The sequence below is a fragment of the Ostrinia furnacalis genome, unplaced genomic scaffold (assembly GCF_004193835.3).
Source record: "Ostrinia furnacalis isolate ACB-3 unplaced genomic scaffold, ASM419383v2 OfSCF1632, whole genome shotgun sequence".
Lineage (NCBI taxonomy): Eukaryota > Metazoa > Arthropoda > Insecta > Lepidoptera > Crambidae > Ostrinia > Ostrinia furnacalis.
The window spans coordinates 602,642-627,380 of record NW_021131871.1 but is presented as its reverse complement, the minus strand read 5'-3'; the positions used below and the strand labels follow the sequence as shown (position 1 = coordinate 627,380).

The 24,739-nt window shown below is 35.1% G+C and overlaps 1 protein-coding gene across 1 annotated transcript in view; it reads left to right on the top strand.

Moving 5' to 3' along the window:
* The window catches only part of LOC114353163 (protein stum), a 95,312-nt gene that overhangs the window by 28,802 nt on the left and 41,771 nt on the right, over positions 1–24,739 (top strand). Inside the window, exon 2 of the mRNA XM_028305013.1 lies at positions 3,166–3,765. Within this exon, the coding sequence (XP_028160814.1) occupies positions 3,176–3,765 (590 nt within the window). The 5' untranslated portion in view covers positions 3,166–3,175. The remainder of the gene's footprint in view (positions 1–3,165; positions 3,766–24,739) is intronic.

The window sequence follows — 24,739 nt, the reverse complement described above, 5'->3', positions numbered from 1 at the left end:
TTTAAATATTTGACGGCTTCTCAAATAGTTAAGCAGCTCCTAAACTTACATTTCGCATACTCAAAACAATATCTGAGCAGTTCTCAATTTTTAAGCACCTCTCAAATTAAGTTGCACTCAAACGCCACTTAAATGAATTTTCGCATACTGAAACGCCATTCAACGCTAAGCATTACTCAAACAACTGTCAAATCGTCTTGAGCAGCCGTTAAATTTGAGAGTGCTTGCGCGGTATCTTAAATCCTATTCTTATACCTAAATTGACCTAAATAGTGGTAAATAATGTGTGTCATCGTTATCATTTCTTTCGAGCCTCGAGGAAATACCTAGATCTAATCGCAGGAACGCAATAAGGCTGAACGCTATTGAAAAATATTATTATAATGACATGCAATTCCGAGCGAGGTTCCGCGTCCCTAAAGAAACGGTGTTGTTTCTGGATTCATAATTTGGAAGCTCTTTGAAACCCCTCACCAAATGCCATACAACCAGTGGACCAAATACTTATTATAACCCTACTGTTCTACGCAACGGGAAGTTATGAACGTGTACTAGGTGATATCTTCCACATCTAACAGCCAACTGTGCATCGTATAGTGCACGAAGTAACAACCAAAATAGCTGCTATGAAATCGCTTTACATAAACATGCCTATTTCTGAGGATTAAGGGGACATCGCATAGCAGCATTTCCAAGAGTTGTTGATTTGTCAATTTGATGCTCTGTCAGTCAACAATGATAAATGTCAATTGTGGTTACGTTTCGGTCCACGATCGCCACTTAATAGATTTCAACAATAAAAAGTATCACATTTAAAATTATTTTTTTAATTAAATAAAAATGCAAGCATTAATTTTTTTATATGATAAAACGAGATTTATATATAATAGAAACTAAAAATAAACTGTTCTATGTTAAGTTGATTGAGTATATTTCCATAAAAGACAATACATAACCAAACGATGCTGCGTGTAATGGATAAAAGACGTAAAGTTATCATTTGTGTAAATGAAAACATACTTTTTTTGGTAAATGTTGCCATTATGTAAACATTTGAGAGCTGCTTAGCTGATCACGGCTTCAAATCCGTTGAGTAGCGTTTGAGAATACCATTTAAAATTGAAGGATACTTAAATTTAGGAGCCCGTCAGCTGAGTGACAGATTTGAGTAGTGTTTCAGTATTCGGCCGTTAGATCGGTCAGATAAAAGTGACTCGTTACAGCAGAGATTGTAGTTTTCAGTCACGCGCTGCTCATCTGGGCCGTTCGTTATTTATCACCAATTAGCTGGTTAAGACTTAGTTTACGGCGATAATGCTATAACCGCACTTATAGGCGCGATTAGCTCAGTCAGTGCTTGAGGTATGGTAGCGGCATGGGAGGGGTGACATTGACATAATATGATGTGACAAAGTATATAAATCTGAAGGAGATCTGAAGTCTCACTGACGTTGGACATTAATAAAACACCCTCCCGTGGCCACTCTCATACCTCAAGTACTGACTGAATTAAGTGCTAAACCATTGCTTCCCAAAGTGGAGGGCGCGCCCCCAGGGGAGGCGCAAAGACCTTTAAAGCACAAAAAGGGGGCGCGGGCCATCTGTGTACTTAAGTATAAAAAACCTGCGACCGCTGAGAGAATGCATTCCAGACTGCTCGATACGACCAATAAATAATATTGACTGGAGGAGGGGAATTTTTGTATGGTCGAAAGGGAGCGCGTCTCAAATAAGTTAGGGAACCCCTAACCCCTACCTATAACGACGAGTCTCTTAGGGCATGCGAATGGCATATCAGGCTAGACAAAATAACATCTTAGGTGATAAGTTGTAATTTCTAAATCGCTTCACTCTACCTTTTTTGTAGGTAGTTACGTACTTTTTTGTACTTTTTGATTTGACCTAAACCTTCGATTGTTGAATTTAAGATCAACTGGCCACATCTGAAACACTTCGTGGTCCACGAGTTGATACTGTGCCATCTAATTAAATAGTTAGTATAGATATTGTACATTATAGGACTCTAACAAAATAGAGGTTAATATATACGCAACAGTAGTGTGTATTTGGGTACATAATAGATATTGATGACTTCACACAACGAAAAATGCGCTTCACTTAAGTAACGCATTATACAAACGTGATAAATTATCATCAATTAAATAGATATAGACATTCAAGTAATTAGGACATAAACGTGACAAAAAAATCAAGTCGAAATTAAATTAAGTATAGCTTTTTATTTTGGGATACTTTTTTATCTATATACTTATAATAAATCTGTAGAGAGGTCAATTCTGTACATGAAATACATTTTCAAAATAACCATCAGGGGGTGATTAGTGATCGATACTGATGCCAAAAATGCAATCAGTAAAATTTTTGTCTGTCTGTCTGTCTGTCTGTCTGTATGTATGTTCCTTATAGAAACAAAAACTACTCGGATTTTAACGAAACTTGGTACAATTATTCTTCATACTCCTGGGCAGGTTATAGGATACTTAGGAATTCCCACGGGAACGGGAATCAGCGGGAAAATCCTTTTGTATGAAAAATCTAAACCGCTTAAGTTAGACGCTTGAAATTTGGCATGCAGGTACCTCAGTAAACTTAAAGCTTAGTTACAACAGGATATTGCAAAATTCTCACGGGAATGGGAGTTAGCGGGAAAAAACATTTGTATGAAAAATCTAAACCGCGTAAGATAGACGCTTAAAAATTGGCATGCAGGTACCTTAGTAAACTTAAAGCTTAATTACAACAGGATATTGCAAAATTCCCACGGGAACGGGAGTTAGCGGAAAAAAACATTTGTATGAAAAAATCTGAAGAACCGCGTAAGATAGATGAAGGGGGGGTAAAACGAGATCCACACGTACGAAGTCGCGGGCGGCCGCTAGTTACTTACTATAATGCGTATGAGATAAGACAGCAAGCAAGAGAATAATGATTTATATCTTTTTTATGTAGTAATTGTATTTTCATTAACAAATACAACAGCGCGTTCTTAAAAAAATATATTTCAGCTGAGTTCCCACAGCATGTTACGATAATACCTTCTGTCTTCACTGAAAATCAAACTTAGACCACCTAATCCATTAAAATATGAAATATGCGCTTACGCACAACAATGCACTTTTACTAACCATCACTTAATTGTTTCAGGAACCAAAAAATGGCTTTGAAACTGAAATTCAAGGACGAACACGGGATATTACACATCAACATGAGTCCCACCTCGAGTCCCGAAGCGAAGGAGAAACCCGACCTCACGGACCCCAAGTTCGACTCAATCAACAACCGCTTCGGCCAATACGACCTCTTCGGAGGGAAATACGACTTGGAGGGGCAGTCGCTCTTTCGCAGCCGGTACAACAGTGTCGAGGAGGAGTTGGCTAACACGCCGTACGCGTTCGCTACCGAGCGACTACGCTTCAACAATTTAGACGTTACGATCAAAGCGCGCGGCGTAGACGCATCGCCCTCGAAGGATATAGAAGACGATCGGTTCTTCAATCGGAACGACGACGATCTATTCGGGCCTACGATCGATAACACCCCGGCGTTTACTGTAACTCAATTGATACACGCGCAGGATCGGTATTTTGATCTGTCGTCGAGGAGTAGTGTAGTGGACTCGCCTAGAGTGAATAGTTTGGGGTTGGAAGTGAGTGGAAGGGGGAAGGAAGAGGATGAAGCCTTCAAGGTGCTGTCTGCCGGGACGGCTGTGAAGGCGGTGCAGGTGGAACCACCGACCACTTTACCGTGAGTACCTACCCTCTTTTATAATTGACAAGTTTGATAGAAAACTGAAATCTTTCATAGTGATTAAAATGGTGCTAATTAAATTATCCGTGTTATTTTTTAATTAAATTGCAACAGGGAAGTGTTAAATTGTTAAATATTATTATGTAAGGAAAGAGGGAAGACGTTGCTTAGATTTATGTATTTGATAAAATAACCAATCAAGTAAAATTGACTGTGTATAAATTTATCGAATGCCAAGTAAAAAGACATATTGAAATGATTTACAAAAAGTAACGAAATACATTTCGTTACACAAATAAAGTCTTCGTTAGCAAAATAAAAATATATCAAAGCGATTTCAATGAAAATACATGACATAATGCTACAAATCAATCGACTATAACATAATAAATAAATAATTAAAAATTGTTTGTAAATAAATATTAATACCTAACGAAGAATTCCATCTATCCAGTTAGAAAATGTTTTAACACAAATGGTTACATTGTTGACAAATGCTACATTTTATCCTCGGCAATATGTATTATAAATCCCCCGAAATGTTTTATAATATAGGTAATTAGAACTATATAAAATTTGCTCGCGCAAAACAGCAATAATTGCATATTCATCATTCAGAATAACTTCACAGTTGAAATAATTACTTCATTATTATATAAACAACGCAATACGGATGCATAAATAACATTTATTACTTAGTATTGTAATTTATTAATTACGTGAATCCTCAATACATTTCTAAATGATGCGTGCGCGCAACGCAACTAAATAATATTACTAATTGTCAATATCTTACTTTCAGCGGATGGAACGAACTAGAAATCGCTATCTCTTACAAATTATTTCAATTTTGATACTAATTAAACGACTCTAGATGATGATGATAAATAATAATTATAATAGAAATGTATGTCAGTAAGTTTACATTCATGCGACAGGCATTTTTAAGTATTGTACATTTATTATACCAATGTTTTTCGTTTGGTGACAGATTTAGATACTAACGGTAATTTGTAGAACTTTCTTTACTTCGGGGTTTAAAATAACGGGTGTTTTTATAATAATAATAATCACTTAAAATGTAGTTTGATTCATGTAATCGTCATATAAGTAGTTGAACTACTTTTTTATTTAATGAATTAACTGAGTCTTAAGCAATAAAAAAGCTGAAGGTCAAAGCTAGGACAGGTATTTGACCACAATCGCACCTGATGTTAAGTTTCTTTTCACAAAGTTCTTCTCTCTATGTAATTTACATCTAATTGTAAATAAAATTGCGAGCACCAATCTAAAATGATACGGCTAACAAAGAATTTAGAGCTTTTTTGAGTGTGAGAAACTAAAAGATGGTAGGGCAAGCTATTTTTTAAGCAGAACAAGACAAACGCACCTGATGCTAAGTGAGATGCAGTCTAGGATGATAACTACATATATCTGCCCTGTAAGTGCCTATTCACTCTCGCCCTGCTATATTTTTAGAACCTATGCAACTGCTCTGAAATTGTTCTGAATTTAAATTGAATGTTTTGTTGGTAGTGCGACTACTGATCCAGTTTGAACTGTGACAATAATAAATAAACACATACATATAGCAACAGTTTACAACAGAGCCAGCCACTGGAACGGTTGAAACACGGCTGAAACGTGAATGTAGCGTCGAGCGTCTAGTGAATAACCACCTTAATATTATATCCTGCTTTGATGGTCGTAAATCATCCAATTTGTATCAAGAATACTTAGTATATCTATTTGTTATTCTTCATTTATAAGTAGGTACTAAATAGGTACTATTTATAATTTTAATTAATTGTACCATTATCACAAAAAATAATTATCAGTTTTTTTGCCAACGTTATGGTGATTAAACCAACCTTTTTCCTTATTAACCTGTGAATAAAACTAACCATTTTACATGGGGTTTTTTATACCTACAGATGGTCATTTTGTATAGTTTAGCGTAACGCAGTCATGGCTTAAGTATTTTAATCCTTCATAAACAAGTGGGAATATAGATCCCACCATATTTTGAACCTCTTTCGCATGTCTCAAAAAGAACAAAAAATTTGTTTTTGTTATGATTTTTACAATTATAAAAAACTCAATCAAAGATAGTAATATCACAACAAATTGCTATATACAGTCTCCACGATATAGAAAAAGTGTCTTAGTCATCCTGTATTTTGTTAATAACTTAACATCATTATAATCAGTGCGGAAGTTATGTCACCCGCATTTAATTTAACACTAATTCTAACACTTTATTAATTGTGTGATTAGTAAAAGAGGTGATTAGTGAATAAACATTTTCTCATCGACATTCAACAATGCTACAAACTATCATAATTAAGTATAATACCTACTAATTAATAGTTATGCAAAGTTTCACTTATAAAACTGAGCGAAGAGATACCGTTTCGAAAGCATGATTAATGATGAATTTAGTATAATTGTTACAGTTAGTTACTGAACGTGTACCTATGTATTAAGCGAAAATAAATATAATTGCTGTGCGTTGCGGTCCAGCTAAAGAAAAGCTCACATCAAATAATACAAAAAAAAAATTCAATAAACCTATGTTATATTATTTTGAGACATGTAATACGTTCTATTCATGAATAAATATATAAATAAAATAAATAAATAAATGTAAAGTGCCCCTTAAGGGCTACCTTTTTTACTGTATGTATTTTGACCTATAAATAAATAAATCAGTCTTGTAGGACTACTAGATCTATCCAAAATTCTTTAGAGTGTGATAGAGACACACTCTATAAAGATTTGTCGTCAATCTTCTTCTTTTCGTGTCGACAACAAACCTACACAATGTCAGCCCAAAACTCCGCCACAAGAGTGGCGTTGTCAGTAGCACTCATCAAACCCTCCTGAGTGCAGTTGCTTGGGCACTGGGCACGACAGTTATAAACAAGTTAAGAAAACTACGAGAAAAATAACTACAAATTAATAAAAAGCTAACATGCGGCTATACGAGTATTATATTGAAAGATAGATAATAATATTTACAAATGTATTTACAGGAGATCATCCTTTGGTTTAATATAAGATTTCGCGGGTCTTAACGCGACGTTTATTAATGAGTTACTGTTATATACTCACGGCATGACGTTACACAAGCAGACTGGCGGCTCACGTCACCCTGTGCGTCCACGCGCACTTTGAGCCCTTATAGTAATGTTTTTGAATAGTACGGCGACAGGGCTCTAATCAACGCTGTGCGTTCGATTTGCTGCTTCACTTAAGCAAGCATCGTTTGTGAATACGGGCGTAAGTGATTTAAGTCTTTTTTGTGTTTTGTTAAATTGTTTGTCCCACTGAAACACAAACAAACAAAATCGCCAGCCAACCAAAAGTGTGCCAAATAATTTGTTTCTTAAACATTTTCAATTTGCAACATAATGCAGTCAGGTTACTTCACAGTTTTAAAATGTAGTAACTTTTCGCCTAAATGGCCGGATGTGATAATAGCGTCGTAAGTTACAACAAAAACAAGTGGTTTGTTGTTTGTTACATTTTGTGCAATGTCACTAAATTGGTTACAATATTATACATTAGGTTCTGGTATTGTACGCTGTTGAACATACGATATCTTATTATAATAGTTATAGAGTTTTTTGATATTTATTTATTCAATTGTAAAGCAAAGCTACAGAGAACATACAATAACAATAAAAAAGATGAAAATTACAAAAAAATTATGTCTCGTGTCTAAGTTAAAATAGTGTAAGACAAAATTTAAAATTTAATACTACTCTTATGATTTACCGTATACGTTCTTCATCTTTTAAGAAAATAGATACATGTAACATAAAATAATACGAGTATAATTATAAAAGAGAAGCCTAAAAAAATATTTTAATTGAATACAATGTTTTTTTAAGAAAAATGTGTGTGTAATCTCTTTCTAATAATTAATGTTTTTCAATTTAATGCTATTAAATAGGAGTCGGTAAATATAAATTATAGCAAAAAATCAATATAAATTGGACATCTTGCACAACACACTGACACCAAATGTATTGTTCTTAACGAGTTTTATAAACAATCAAAGACAAATAAAGAAAATTGCTATAATGAATTAAATTAAATTGACGATTGGGTCATTTACGTCGCTAATGAAATAATGTTTAGCTCATTACGACAATTTCATATTTGTATTATACATAGTTTGTATTGCGTAAAGGACAGACGATAGTACAGTCACCCGTATTCACAAACGATGCTTGCTTAAGTGAAGCAGCCAATCGAACGCACAGTATTGAATAGAGCTCTGTGATTGGTTCGTGTGTCAACCTGTGGGACCACGCGCACTGTGAGACCTCATACTAATGTTTGTGAATTCGAGGGTAAGGCCAATCATCATCATCAATATCTTTTCTTAAAGGTTATTAAACCTTTGTTTGTCACCTGTCATCCGCTTTGCAATGGAGGGAAGTCGAATCTTAATTTCGAACTCCTATGTTCTTTTGATTAATTTCGTTGCGGGTCCAATGACAGTTTAACTTTCCCCCGGGACAAACTTGACCTTCACTGGTTGGGTTTTTATGGCGGTCAAGCTGTAGATCCTGGCTACACAGGAGTTGCAGTGGTGGGAACTAGAGGTGGGAATAGTCCCGTAAGGCTCGAATCAGATACTATCGATAGAGGAGACAGAGGTGGGTTGTAACAAAGTCAATTTTTCTGAATCTAAAACTGTTTGTCGAACTAGAAACTTCGCGAATTCCTTGCTTTTTCGACACTCTACAGTTTGCGTGAAACTGTCAGCTCGTTAACTATCTAGGTGTAGTGAAATAGACTATTTGACACCATTCCCCAATAATTTGAAATCACAACTTAATTATTAATATTAATAAGACACTTCATTATGGTTTTAAAAACTTAATAATTAATTTAAAATTACCTGTAAAATAATATTTTTGGTTGCATAGTTATTGACAAATATAGTTAAGACAAAATAGTGACGTCACAGGCTTGTATTGCCATACAAAGTCTATGGAAGAGTCTCGTTTTGACAGTTTTAAAGAGTAAGTCAATTGATCAATTGGTGGTGTCAAATAACACATTGGCTTTGTGACAACTCATCTTTGTTACAACTCTCCTCGGTGATGATGAGATGATGAATTAGAAAGGTTGATTTGTGAGACCAATCTTAAAATAAACATGATCAGCAACAAACAAAAATGTTCCATCAAAACTTTGCTACCCCTTTTCATCCTCCATAGGGTTAAATAAAACATGAAACATCCCTTATTATTCTTTGTTTAAATTAGGTACTGAAGCTTCAGCTTTCAAGGTCCTAAACCTTAAACTTGGCATTGATAAGTGTATGACGTATGAGTCATGGCTTTTTATCTACATCTACACTAATATTATAAAGAGGAAAACTTTGTTTGTTTGTAATGAATAGGCTTAAAAACTACTGGACCGTTTTTAAAAATTCTTTCACCATTCAAAAGCTACATTATCCACGAGTAAAATAGGCTATATTTTATTTTGGAAAAAAATAGGGTTCCGTAAAATATTTGGGTTTTTCGGAGTCCACGCGGGCGAAGCCGCTGGCGGAAAGCTAATAGTCATATAAAAAGCTGTTTTTTTAGAGTATATTATTTGGTTTTTAACTACTGCATCGTTTTTTGACTTCTTTGTCACCTTTCTTAAGGTTTTCTGGACGAGGTTTCCTTCTAGCGATAGGGAATTCTCAATTGTGACGTTATCTACTTATATCTTCAAGACTCTACGGCAGAGTTATAAATTCATTGTATAACTAGTTTAATAAACTTGACCTTACTACAAAACACAAGTCTTTAAAATCAATAGCAACCCAGTCAATCGAATATAAAAATTACTATGACGTCACAGATTGGCACTTTCATTCAAACCCAATAAAGTTATAGCATTCTAAAGCCTACGTAATGTGACGTACATACACGTATTAAATTACTATGTATACTTACTTACCTACTTACAATGAACTCCCTTAATAGTAGGTGTTAGAACTGGATATCGTAAAGGCGACTAAAGGACAAGGATGATTATGCCAACATCAGGCCTCCCCAACCCGTCTGGCCAGCGTGGACATTTTAAGCCAAATCCTCGATTTCATCATCATCATTTCGGCCACAGGACGTCCACTGCTGAACATAGGCCTCCCCCAGTGATTACCATATCGCCCGGTTGGTAGCGGGCTGCATCCAGCACCTTTTTTTTATGCTAGACAAGGCAGGTATTTGACCGCAATCGCACCTGGTGTTAAGTGAGATGCAGTCTAGGATGGTACATATCTGCCCTGTAAGTGCCTATTCACTCTCGCCTTGAAACCTTCCTACTACCTTTATGAGGTTGTGGGTCCACATTGCGGGTGTACGTTTTCCGATACGTGGCCTCCACTCCAGAACCTTGCTGCCTTATCGGCCGTCAGTTCTGCGAACTATATGCCCTGCCCATTGCCCTCGGTTTGCCTCTGGTAAATTAGAGAGGGTCGTGATCCTGCCTGTGCATTTAGTGGAGACTAAATGACCTGATAATTTTTTTATTTTTTATTTATTTATTTGGGTAAAAAAACAGTATTGAAGTACAGTAGCAAATAAATAGTAATAATATACCAATATTATCTAAATTCAACACCAGCATCATTATGATTAATATGTTTGGTATATTAGTGCGAAGTATAATCTAACGACGACCTGATAAAGGTAGCAGGAAGGCGCTGGATGCAGGCCGCTACCAACCGTGCGATGTGGAAGTCATTGGGGGAGGCCTATGTTCAGCAGTAGACGTCCTGTGACTGAAATGATGATGATGATGATAATAATCTAACACTCTATATTAGCTATTGCCTAAATGGCACCAGATATTGTCATTTCCATAATTAGATAATTTTATAGTCGACTTTTATCATCTCTCCTTTTTAAGGCGACTGAGTCGATGACTTCTGCCTACGTAGTCTTATGAACTTTAAATGCATATTTGGTGTGATATGACTCATATTATACCACTTTATTTATCGAATGCTAGTTAAATAATACATCGGTAAGGCGTTAACCTTGCCGATGTATTAGTATGCATTGATAAATAGGTAAAATGCATTTAATATATTTTACGTAATTCAGACAAAAATATCTTAATTTTATTGTAAAATCGTATAATATATGGAAGACTATATTATTATTCCTAGCTAGCTGACCCGGCGAACTTTGTACCGCCTATGTTCATCAGAAATGTACTAGGATACGAATGGTAAGATTTTTTTCAAATCGGCCTAGTAGTTTCTGATCCTAATATAATAATACAAACAATCAAAAGCTTCCTCTTTATTTATGTATATCTATAAAAGCGAAAGGTCACTGATTAACTGACTCATTCATCACGAAATCTCAGAAACTACAAGTGCTAGGAGTCTCAAACTTTGCATGTGGGTTCCTTTTAGAACGTAGGTGCTCACTAACAACGGATTTTACGAAACTCCACCCCTAAGGGGGTAAAACGGGATCCACGCGTACGAAGTAGCGGGCGGCCTCTAGTAGTTAATATTAGTAGACAAGTACTCATGAGAACCAAAACATCAAGCCTTGATCACAAAATTAGCGTTATTAACAACAAAAACCCCAATGATAGCACCATCACCGCCATGACAAAGCACAGACATCTGACAACAAAAACAAAACAATTCCGCAAAAACAACGATTGTTTGAGACTAATGAAGCGTTGGTCATAGACTTTATTAAGTCCCATTTGCTATAAAAGTGCGGAAAACTAAATTTATAATAAAAAGTCAACATTGAAACTATTGAATTGATATTTATTGAAATAAGGTCAGTGGTAAACCGCGGAAGATTTAGTATTTTTTTGTATCCATTAAAATAAATAATATCGTTTTTCAATGAAAAATACGCGTGATGTTAAATATCTAATGCTCGTAAATAGAAATTTAATTGCTCATATCAGTGGAAAAACAGTACTTAATCTAATTTATGACTTCGAATTATTGATTGTAAAACACTGTTAAACCTGAAAGTAAATAAATTTTAACAATTAAGTAGGATGATAAGTAAGTATATGTTTTATGAAATCATCATTTTAGAAATACTTTTTTTCAGGCTTTTATTAGGATATATCTTAATACATCCAAACGTTAGCATTTAAATGTTATTATGTAGGATTTTGTCTAATTTCAAAATATCTATCTAATTACCTACTTACAACTTCCTAATCTCCAACCAATAGTCACATTCATAGCCCTCATTAACTTAACAGTCCATCAACTCAAGGGGATCAACAAAACATACTCGTAGCATGCAAATGTATTGTTTAATCTCTCGCATTTCACGTTTGGTAGCAGACTGTATCCATTAGCAGACTGCAATCAAACGCCCTTTGCGCTCAAAACTTCCGAAGTTTATTTAACTGTGAGCAAATTAGTAGGTACTTCAACCAAAACCAAAGACAAAAAAAATCTCCATTCAGAAATCAGGGGAGAATGGATAAATATAACTCCAAAATCTCCAGCCTAGCCAGCTAGAACTTCGAACGGGCTACCTCCGCCATATCGAATACCAATTGATCGAGAATCAAAGCCTAGCCTAAAAAACATCTTCTCTTATCTACACATCTCCGCTTTAGCTTTAAGTTCATAGCAGACTTATCAACTCGGAAAGGGATCAACACCGTATCGCCTTTTGCGGGTCCAATGACAGTTTAACTTTCCCCTGGGACAAACTTGACCTTCATTGGTTGGGTTTTTATGGCGGTCAAGCTGTAGATCCTGGCCACACAGGAGTTGCAGTGGTGGGAACGAGAGGTGGGAATAGTCCCTGATCGCCTCGAGTTGATACGGTTACGATCCCTCTCTCTGATAAATGTGCGAAGACTTTTAGAAGAGTCCTGGCCTTGAATCTATCGAGATTCATGAGTTGTCATTCTGTCAGTTCCAGTGAAAAAACAAACAACTGATTAGTCCATAATTTCTCCAAACGACGGAGCCTGGTGATGATGAAGTGTCATAATTACTATGATTGATGACAATTCGTCATAACACAAGAGGGTTTAGAAGGCGCATGCCCGTTTTCACCATCACTCCCTAATTTTAAGTGACCCATATGAAAACAAAATTCCTGTTATGTTTTACCATAGGGGTCACTAAAAAATTTGGGATTGATGTTGAAAACGGGCATCAGTCCCCAAAAATAGTTAAGTCAAAGTCAAAGTCAAAGTCAAAATTTCTTTATTTGTTTAGACTAATAAATAGTTCTTACAAATCGTCATTTTGCTCTTAAGGAGCCTCTACATGTCTCATAATCTTTTTACCCTACCAGTTACAAAGGTGAACTGATTTTCTTCCGCCACTTTTTCTAGTACTAGTCCATATATTGTCCTGAAATGGTGGTAGGGCAAGCTATACTCGTATTTGGGACGTGTATAAGTGCCCTGGAAAGAGCCCAAGTACTGAATAAAAGATTTGATTTAATTTGATTTATTTTAAGTATTGACGAGCTCTTTTTTCAAACATAAAAGGCAGATTATAAAAGTAGTAAACATATAACAATATGTGGTACATATACATATTATGCCTTAAAAGTAAATAAAAACATTAAAAAAAGACATAACTTTAGTCACGCTTACCTTTATGTCAAGCTAGTTAATTGTAAGTAGTAAACGTTTATAATTGCTTAGGCTTAGGTAATTAATGTTTTAATCTATGTCAAAATGCTTTATCCACTCTTTCAAGGTAAGTTATGCTTAATTTGCCTAAAGGGCTAGTTAAAAATATCGTGATTTATAACACAACTTTCTTACCGCCCGCGGCTTCGCCCGCGTGAATTTTTTTTTTAAAACCAGGATAAAAACTATCCTATGTCCTTTCCCGGGACTCAAACTATCTATATGCCAAAATTCATCAAAATTGATTTAATGGTTTAGGCGTGAAAGCGACACAGACAGACAGACAGAGTTACTTTCGCATTTATAAATTAGTAGGGATTAGTGTAGATAATTTAACAGCAATTAATCCTACCACATATTTGTCTACTATGTTGTAAAGATTGATAGACCTTATTCCTTAACTTAGTATACTTTTATGATTACTTTAATGGTAGGCTATCATCGTTGAACAATCATCTTTGATTGATTTACTAATGTATGTTTACAGTTTAATCAAATTATTTTCTTTGACTAAGTGGTTCTTAAATCTTCTTTTAATTCATAATAGACTTGAAAAGCACCTAAAATTACTAAATATTAAAAAAAAGTAAATGTTGCGCCAATTACTTAGAAATTAGGTAAATTAGTAGTTACCGGGCTACATGATGTCGTTAGTGGTTGGAGATTCGAATCCCTCTAGGACAATGTAGTCTTGTAAATAATAAAGTCAAATATCAATCTTCTATTTATAAATCTACTAGCTTTCCGCCCGCGGCTTCGCGCACGTGAACTACGTTATCAACATATTTTACGGAACCCTATTTTTTCCAAAATAAAATTTAGCCTATGTTACTCGTGGATAATGTAGCTTTCGAATGGTGAAAGAATTTTTAAAAACGGTCCAGTAGTTTTTGAGCCTATTCATTACAACCAAACAAACAAAGTTTTCCTCTTTATATGTAGATAAAAGGTCACTGATTGACTCACTCACTCACTCGTCACGAAATCTCAGAAACTATAAGTGGTAGGAGTCTCAAACTTTGCACGGGGGTTCCTTTTAGAACGTCTGTGCTCACTAAGAACGGATTTTACGAAACTCCACCCCTAAGAGGGTAAAGCGGGATCCACGCGTACAAAGTCGTGGGCGGCCGCTAGTTATTTATACAACCAACTTGTATATGGTAGATATATCACCTGTTTTATGAGTAATTTGTACATAACATTATACCTAAGTAACCATAAGCCATAGTATAAATATTAATTAAACAAAAGGCAATAAAGTCTTCTTCTTCTTATTCGTTTCGCTCTTGATAGAGCGGTCGTGGTCACGTTGAGTGTCGAACTATAATTTGTTAGTTGTATTTTACAATAATTATGTATTCCAATTTATGCTTCATTATGAAGTCTGTCATTTACCTAACTTATAGGTAGGTAGGTACTTTTGTTATAAATGAATACGATTAACTACAATAATTATGTATCAGGTATAAATACGTAACGGTACAACTCAACTATAATATAAATATCCACACCATTTACGTACCTACAACATTTCCTAAAAAATAACATTTAGTCCGTCAATTAAATTATCAAAAAATATTGGACACGTATTTTTTTTGTCAATCAAACAAGTAATTATGATGATAATAATATGTTGCGTTGAAATCCGCGCCACGTCACAAAGTGCTGCTTTTAAGCCTCATTGACATCACGGGCCTCTTCTTTCTTTTTTTAAACTTTGGCGCGCTTTACCTCTTAAAATTTTTATTAGTTTAAAAAAGTAAAAAATACGTGTCGAGTATTTTTTGATAAGTTAACCGACGGACTAATTCAAACTTGCTTTTCATACCCATAAAACGTCCATATTGGCTTCTTTTTAGATGCTACTTTGTCACCAAATGTGTAATATTCTAACGTGTCGTCGACTCTACATAATATGATTCTAGCGTGAGTGTTGAACGTATTAAATAAAGCTGTTAATTTCAGCCCCAAGGTCATTATCGCTGTTTCGCTAAATATTCAAATTAATTAAGCCACAGACGACGGCACTTTAAGCTGAACACTGTGGAATCTTATTGTAGTTGTAATAAAAGCTAGTTTGGAACAAAAATAGGTGGTCTGAGGCAGGGATGTTATGGATATACGTAACTTTAACTGAAACTTTCGGATATCCGACATAAAAATATATTCGTAACTGTAACCAATTCAAATGTTTCGGATAGTTTCGGATGTAGGCAGAGTCAAGCAAGTCCCTACGCTGATTTAGTGATTGCATTTTGATGTGCATGAGCATAAGATGATAGATTTTTTGTGAGGCCAACCATAGGAGCGTAACAGATGCCAAAGAAATCTCTTCTGTACCCATACGAATAGAATGGGATGGATATATTGTAAAGAATGAACCGTGTTGGACAATTTTTGCAATTTGCATTCTATAGCATAAATATCCGTAACCGTAACCGAAACTTTCAGATATCCGAAATAAAAACCGGTATAATATTATTTGTATATCCGTAATCGTATCCATAACCGAAACTACATTTATCCATAACATCTCTAGCTGAGGTGCTGATTAAGCCAGCGGTACATGACATCGGATTTTTCGTCCAAGGCGATTAGAAGTGCGCCACGGAGCGTATAAATTTGTTTTATCGTGCATTAGTTACGTTACTGTAGGCTGGTTACGGGAAATCCGATTGCAGTGATTTACATTGTAATAGATGGTAGCATCTGCCCGCGGCTTCACTTGCGTAGATCAGTCTACTTCAGTCTTTAAAGAGGGTCTTAATCATCGAATACCTTTTCAGTCATCTGTCTACCATTTTGCAATGGTAGGGAGTCCATTGCATTGATATACTTCGAAATTATCTTAAGAGAATCTTCTGATTAAAACTGTTCCAAGAGAGTTGGCATACTGTAGGTATGATTGGCAGCTAAACTTTAGACAGGTACTGGCTATACAGAAGTTGTTGTAGTTGGAATTACTTATATGTTCTTTGTCACCACTCATTTATTTGTAACAATTTTTCCAATTATCACCCAATCAAAATAACTGAATAGATTTAGGCGTAATAACTTCCAAAACTAAACAGTCGGTAACCAAAATTCAGATATCTTGAAATCATTTTGCAACTCTCTACATCAAACATTTTTTGTATTTAACTCAACAAGAAATAACAGAGCAACGCATGAAAATTATACGCGTACATCCTTCAAATGTCTTACCAACCTGCACATACTTGGCTAGATCTATCATTTCATTCAACACTAGGTAATTCAGTATGAAGGTACCCCATAGAGACCTTGCGACCAACATGAGAAACCCATGCCAACAGTAATTTTATTGTACGCCTTTGTTCAAAACAACTGGACAACTAACTACATAATAGCTGTCGAATAGACGAGCGCGGCTCCAAGGCACATAATAACTGTCGAATCAGACGAGCGACTCAAGGTTTCATAAAAACAGTTCACTCAATTGTGGAAGACGAGGTCAGAGTCTGAAGTTCAGGAGCGTAAAAAATGTTGTCACAACGTGATTGGGATGATGTTCATTAATCTATACAAAGAAACCTTAAAAAGACATAATAAGAATACCATCAGTCAATCAAGTTAGTTTTCATGAGCTTCAAAGCAATTTTCTCGGTAGAGTTTGTATTTATTTGTTTATTTCAGGTACAGTTACAGTACTTTGTAATTTGTTGGTTTATGTCTAGGAAATATCTGCAATTATGACGATACTTTTTACATAAAGTTTATTATTACGAAAGCAAATAAACATCGGATAGAACAAATAGTTAAATGTTTTTTACACTTTGTGCTCATTTCATAGTATACTAGTCTAGCTAGACTCTAGTACATTGCTGTATGCCTGGGAATATAACTACTTATATGAAGACTTTTATTACTAGGTACGAAAGAACGCTTCTCTTTAAAGTCGACTCTTAATTTTTTTTTTATGTGATAGGAGGCAAACGAATATTATAATTATATTAATTAATTAGCCCTGTCAAGTAAAATATACTCGGGAGCAGAACTAAATGACTAATAGAAGACAAAATAAAGTCATTCATTTGATAATATCACGCAAGGGGGTGATTCCATACTTTAGTTTCAGTTCGAGTCTTTCGGTTCAAGACAAACATTTGGTATAGACTGGAACCACCGAACGAAGAGCATTGAATGTGTAAACTAAACCTTCAATGGGCGACCTTGAAGTGTTTCCATTTCATATGATTTCTTTACGGCTATTTTGTTCCGTTGTTGTTGCTCAAAATGTTGAAAACTTACTACAATAGTAAATATGATAAGTTAGCGCAATACTAATCTACTCGTATTGTATGGAAACGTAACTATTGTAACTGCTTATTGCCGACATGTCGAGGCAAAAAATCTCTCTTTTAAATGCTTGAAATAGTTGACCGAGTTTTAATAAAATTATGTGTGAGCTTTAAAACTCCAAATGGAAAGCAAATAGGTAGGCATATTAGGACTCGAAAGACTATAAATCACCATGTGACACGTCTAACCAAACAAGTTCACTTGCCTTCTAAACGACGAAGTTGTCTTTCATAGTGCAAAAAACAAAGCACAAATTGGTCTGTCCATGTTCCACTTCGTGCGTTTATTTATTTATTTATTATTAGGCATATACAACAAGTAACAATCACAAATAATATATAAAGAAAGTAACTTATGCTTAGATCTAGATCATCACTCAAATAACGTGTACACACAGCATGGTTAAAATATTGCGTAAACAGTATTATATTGTCTTAATTAACAGTAATAAACGAAAATATTAAATAAATAAAGTTTCATGGGATTCAAACTTAAAACACCATTTAGGTACCTTTAAGGTGTATTAATTTACTCATTGCTTAACTTATTAAAAATTCCACGCCAATTTTGTATTGAATACTAGTTGATTGCTCAAGCTATAAACCATGCCTCGCCTACAATAACCACCTAACTGATTTACTTTTTGCACATTCAATTTAAGTAAAAAATATCACGTAATACCTACTCAAAAGTCTAGTTTAAAATCATAGAGAAAGTAAAATAACCGTAATGTTTTGTATGGTAAAGTCCAAGTTTGCTTACATTATTAAGTTTATAGTTAATACTTTTTATAGAAATAACTGGCTAGTTACTAAAATCACAGTGCTGAAATCAGTGAAGCAGTTAGGCTTTGGCAATGTGATCTAATTTGCTGTCGAATTTAGGCTTCAATGTGTTGATTAGTTGATATCAATCTCTTTCACTATACAATGAAAATTGTTTTAACCAATTAACTTAAGACTTTAATAGAAACACTCGACAGTACTCGACACTGAATCACAGAACCGTCTTTCTAAGCTATTTTTTTATTGCATGGCAGGTATTTGACCGCAATCGCACCGATGTTATGTGAGATGCGGCCTAAGATGGTAGGTACATAGCTCCCCGTAAGTGCCTAATTTCCTTTCGCCTTGAAAAGGCCCGGATTATTATTGAATAGAGAGTTGTCACCACAAATCATCTATTGCATGTTCCTACTTCTTAAATTAGATTTTCTTCATGATAAATAATATAAAATTTCCATAATTAGTTATACTTATTGTTTATGAGTATATTATTGCGATAGCGTCAACTTTAAATGTTTAATATAGTGTATGTACCGAATATGTACTGAAATACCATCTGTAAGTACCATTAAAGTGTTGAACATACTCTTAAGACGTAAATTGATACCTCCCAAGTCGGAATGTCTGCAAAAACAAAAATAATCCTCAGTTACAGTGATATTATATACCTTTTTGCCGTTGATTGAGATTATCATAGTGACGTAATGATAATGACAGTCCTGTGACTGACCCGGGACCTCAATTGGCTTGATCTATGACCTGCAAAGTATGATTGGAATTTAATAAGATAGCGCATAAATTAGTAATGCGATAACATGACTGCTTTGGTAAAGTGTAGCTTACATGACCGTTGTAATTTTGAATCAGTTTTTCTTATGTGTACAACACACATGTGTAGAAAAATAAGTGGTCGTCACAAAAAAATACTTATAAATGTCACAAAAATAAGCTTTAATGTAAAAATATGACACAAATATATGTCTTAATGTAGTAAAATTCTGTGATTTCATGGACGAAAAATCTGCTACTATAGACACACACATTATGCGAAAATGTTGTATTATTATGTTATTCTTCAAAACTAAGTTAATTTAGAGCCGGTAAGTAATTAATTAAAGGAAATTCATGCTTTACGATCACTATAATTACCTGTGAGTGTACTTTTACAAACAGTTCGCTATACGAATGACATAATATTAACTTAGTTTTGATTTCGTAAGAGAAATGGCGATTCTATTGTTCGTATTAATGTGATCTACTTTAACTCACGTCTTAGATTTAAGATAAACAAACATGAATAAAACATAAAACTATGTTGTTTTTGTATGACAAACGAGTCTAGCTAGTGGCTTGAGTAGGATTGTGCTTTTTACAGTCAATTTCAATTCTAGTTGACAGAAAAAAAATTGCAAATAAGATATTCTACTAAAACAAATAAAGATTAGTAAGATGACAGAAATAAAACTAATACTAATACAATGGAATAGATATATTTTATACAACGAAGCAAACTTTAACTATTTTAGATTTTGTACACTACGTGGGGTTCGAAGAAAAACTTTTCATTGATACTTTCATTTTCAAGAACTTATCCATTTACCCCATTCAAGATTTTATTTGACTGCTACTACAGATAACTATGAACTGAAATTTTATTAATTACTAGCTGACCCGGCGAACTTCGTACCGCCTTAGCGTAGAGATTTTCTTAATATTTTTTTCCGTAAGAACCATCCTTGGACTTCCACAAACATTTAAAAAAAAGAATTATCGAAATCGGTTCAGCCGTTCACGCGTGATGCCGTGACAACGCGAAACGGGTTTCATTTTTATATATATAGATTTACTGTATGTAGTAAATTTGCTAATCTGGACTAACATGATTAACTCTTTAACTTATTAACTCATTAACTTCTTCTTGCTCTTGCTTACTAACTTTACTGTTCAACTTAAAATAAAAGTAAGCAAGCAGCGATGCGCAAACAATAATGTAGGTAGATCCACTATCTTCCATACTGTTACATTCACGTGCAATCCCCAAATAGCTCACATTCGACACATAATATCGTGAATGCAAATGCTGTAACCGCTTTGTTTACTCTTGAATTTTATAATCAGTTGCATAAAACACTTTTTTGCATATCACGAGTGGTTAACCAGTTTTTGGGTAATTAGAAGCATTAGGGTGAAGAAAGCGTATATACATTGTTTGGGGCGTAATCGACACCGATCTACACTAGCAGTAACAGAAACTATGGAAAATTCTAATTAAACCAATTTACGACCGATTTGAAGCGGTTAAAACTCTAACGACGTGGGTTTGAATCCCACACAATACAATTGGCGCTTATTACAAATTCTACTGTTTATATTTGTATGCTGTCGTCCATACACTACATATACCAAGCAATTACAGGATTACAAGGAAACTTTGTCGCTAGGAAGCGATCTCTTGTAGCAAACCAATGATGAAACAGTCGTCGAATTTATGAGAATGTGTGTTTATGCGAATGAAAAATCCGCCAGATGGCAATACGTAGACGCGAGGTCCAAATGCTGCATGATTGGTTATTTTTGACCAATCATGCAGCAGTCAGACCCCACATCCACGTCCCGCCATCTAGCGGATCTTTTATTTGCGAAAACCCTCATTGTAAAGAAATTGTATTTTATTCCAAATACCTACTTGCTTCGTTTTTTCTATTTTGGGCAGAAGTGATTTAAAGGTGTCGTTAGTTTCAACTTTATTTATTTTGAAAATGTCATAATCATGTTACATCATCATCATCATTTCAACCATAGGATGTCCACTGCTGAACATAGGTCTCCCCCAATGCTTTCCATGTTGATCGATTGGTAGCGGCTTGCGCCCTGCGCTTCCCTGCTACCTTTACGATGTCGTCGGTTCACCTTGTAGGTGGACGTCCCACGCTGCGTTTTCCGGTACGCGGCCTCCATTCCAGAACCTTGCTGCCCCATCGGCCGTAAGTTCTGCATACTATGTGCCCTGCCCATTGCCACTTCAGCTTGCTAATCCGTCGGGCTATGACAGCGACTTTAGTTCGTTTACGGATCTCCTCATTTCTGATTCGATCTCGCAAAGAAACACCAAGCATACTTGGCCCTCTCCATAGCACGCTGTGCAACTAAATCATGTTACAATATGATTAAATAATCAATATTCGCTTACTGTATAGTTTTTACATAGCTGACAATGACTCTATCCGTCTAATGGTTATGACGAAACCTTAAATAGTATTATACATTTATCTCCTGAACAAATACTAAAATGCATAAACAAATTGCCGTTTAAGAAACAGCTCAACCACGTATTATATTACCCAACTACATGTATAAATGATTACAATTAATCGATATTTATTGCCAAATGACCATGATTATTCTCGGTGTTGATGTGGGACGGTGATTTCGCAATAGACAAATTGCAAATTGATTGTTTTATTGCTTTCAAATATTTGACCTGAGTTATCAATTGGTTACAGCTTAAAACACACATTACACAGTCATGGTAATATATTATTTTACGTTTGCTAAATTTATTAGACGACTTTCAATGTTAAACGAATGTATTATTTAACAAGTTAATTTTTTTACGTTTTATTTCAGGTTTAGTTTATTTTTGATCTTTTATTTTTATTTTTCTGTTCCAAAATGATAACTTATCTTCTCTACAATATTATCACCCCTTAAAATTGTATGTACAGTCGACAGCACATCAAATTCTATAAAGAGTAGAGTTTATAATATCTATATGAAAAGCGAAAGGTCACTGACTGACTCACTCATCACGAAATCTCAGAAACTACTAGTGCTGGAGTATTTTTGTATGGGGGTTCCTTTTAGAACGTAGGTGCTCACTAAGACGGGATTTTGCAAAAACCCCTAAGGGGGTAAATCGGGATCTACGCGTACGAAGACGCCGGCGTTATAAAATAAATTCCCAAGTCCCAAGTTAGCCTAACAGAATCAGCTACATATAGAAAAGTAATTCAATTATGTAGGTATCTAAACTGAAAATAATTAAACAAAGTTATTTTAAATTATCTTCGAAGTTGTCTTTAACTCTTACGCCCGTATTCTCAAACTACTATGAGTATTCACAAATTACTATGAGGTCTCACAGTGCGCGTGGATGCACAGGGTCAACACGAACCAATCACAGAGTTCTATTCAACGCTGTGCTTTATTCACAAAGTCTATGACCTCTACTCTCTACTAAATCAAAATGCATTTAACGTGATACCATCAGTTGCATAATTAAATAATGATGAATCAATCCGCCCATATCACCTGTCATGCGAAATTTCTCAATCGTAGTGGGCATAGAGTAATTGTCTATGGAAAACAAAGACGAGCCTTCACGGGAGTACATTGTGAGTGATGTGCCTCCCACTTGCAAGGTATAGTGTTGGGTAATTTCGAAATGATTAGTAAAAGACCTGCGTACTGGTTGGTAATTAAAAAAAAATTTGAGAATTTTGGACTACAACTGGTGTTTATGTATCATAACCATAAAGAAAACAACAATGTTAACAGCATTGTTGTGTTCTGGCAGTTAGAGGCAAGATAGCCAGTTCCTCCGTGGTTGAGGATTCCGGGTTAAGCTCGCTTCTACCTTCGGCCTGATCATCACTTACCATCAGGTGAGATATAGGCCAAGAGCTTCCTCGTTGTGGATAAAAAAGGGGCATAAATTGCATTCTTATCAGTTATATCATGTAACTAGCTTACCGCCCGCGACTTCGCCCGCATTAAATTTTGTCAATCAAAAACCGGGATGAAAACTATCCTATGTCCTTACCCGGAACTCAAAATATCTCTATGCCAAATTTCATCAAAATCGGTTCAGTGATTTAAGCGTGAAAGCCACTCAGACAGCGTTACTGTCGCATTTATAATATTAGTAGGGATGGTCTCAAAGCGCTGGTAGAGCAAAATAACTTATTATAGAACTACATAGTGTTTGGTTTGATGTGCCATTATAATAGTCTAAACAAATATTTTATCTTACCAAAAAGAGCTTTTATTACAATACGAAAGTTTTTTAGCTAGAGCTAGAGCTCTAGTCAAGACCGCGAAAAGGTAGTTATAAAGTATACACTGCTAATACAGTGGTAGTAATGAACAATAGGTGGAATAAAGAAAACTTTCTCGCGAAACTTAATCCTGAAATAACATCACGTCAAAGATATTTCTTATCTACCAGTTAAAGTAAAAAAATGTTGGCCCAAGTCAAAAAAAAAAAAAAGTCAAAATTTCTTTATTTGTTTAGACTAATAAATAGTTCTTACAAATCGTCATTTTGCTCTTAAGGAGCCTCTACATGTCTCATAATCTTTTTACCCTACCAGCGCTTCGAGACCAACATTTGGCAAGTGCTGAGAAGAAGCGCCGCAACAAACTCAGTCACCACTGTCTGCCGGTTAATATAAATAAATAGAAATAGCAGGTACATTCGATTCAGGAGCAGTTCACTGAATTTACCATGCATTCTTGTATAGTGTATCTTATAAGAATGGGTATACAAAATTGCGTGGCATATTAAACAAGGTAGTGACGTGCTAATATCTAGACTTACAGATTACATACTCAAATACTAGTAGAAATGACTCGCATACATAAGTTGGAATAACTTGGATTGACCAGTCCCCGAAAGCAGCGCCTGTTCACAGACATGACGAGTGAACCAGCCATCGCTTCACTCGACCATATTAGAGGGAATGTAACGACCCGCCTCACTACGCCACCACCCCAGAGACATTTTAGTGAGAATGACAATACCAAGTTATCTCTTTGAGAAAAAAAAACCAATAATAAAGCTAAGTAACAGTCCAGATTGAGAAGCATGACACTATAACATTTTAGAAAATTAGATTAGTTTATACATTACTTTTCATAGCACGATTTTAATTCTTTTTAGTGCGAGCATGAGAGGACCATAATCCTACTCCCAGGATGACTTATCATTAAGAAAATCTCGAGTTGTATAATAGGCTTTTTTAAGCATGTGATCTTTAACTATACCTTTAAATTTATTATACGGTAGCTCTTTATATTTATCAGGGACTTTGTTATAAAAATGGATACCTTGTCCCATAAAAGTGGCAAACACTTTATTAAGTCTAAAAGCGGGTATAGCCAATTTATTTTTATTTCTAGTGTTAATTTGGTGA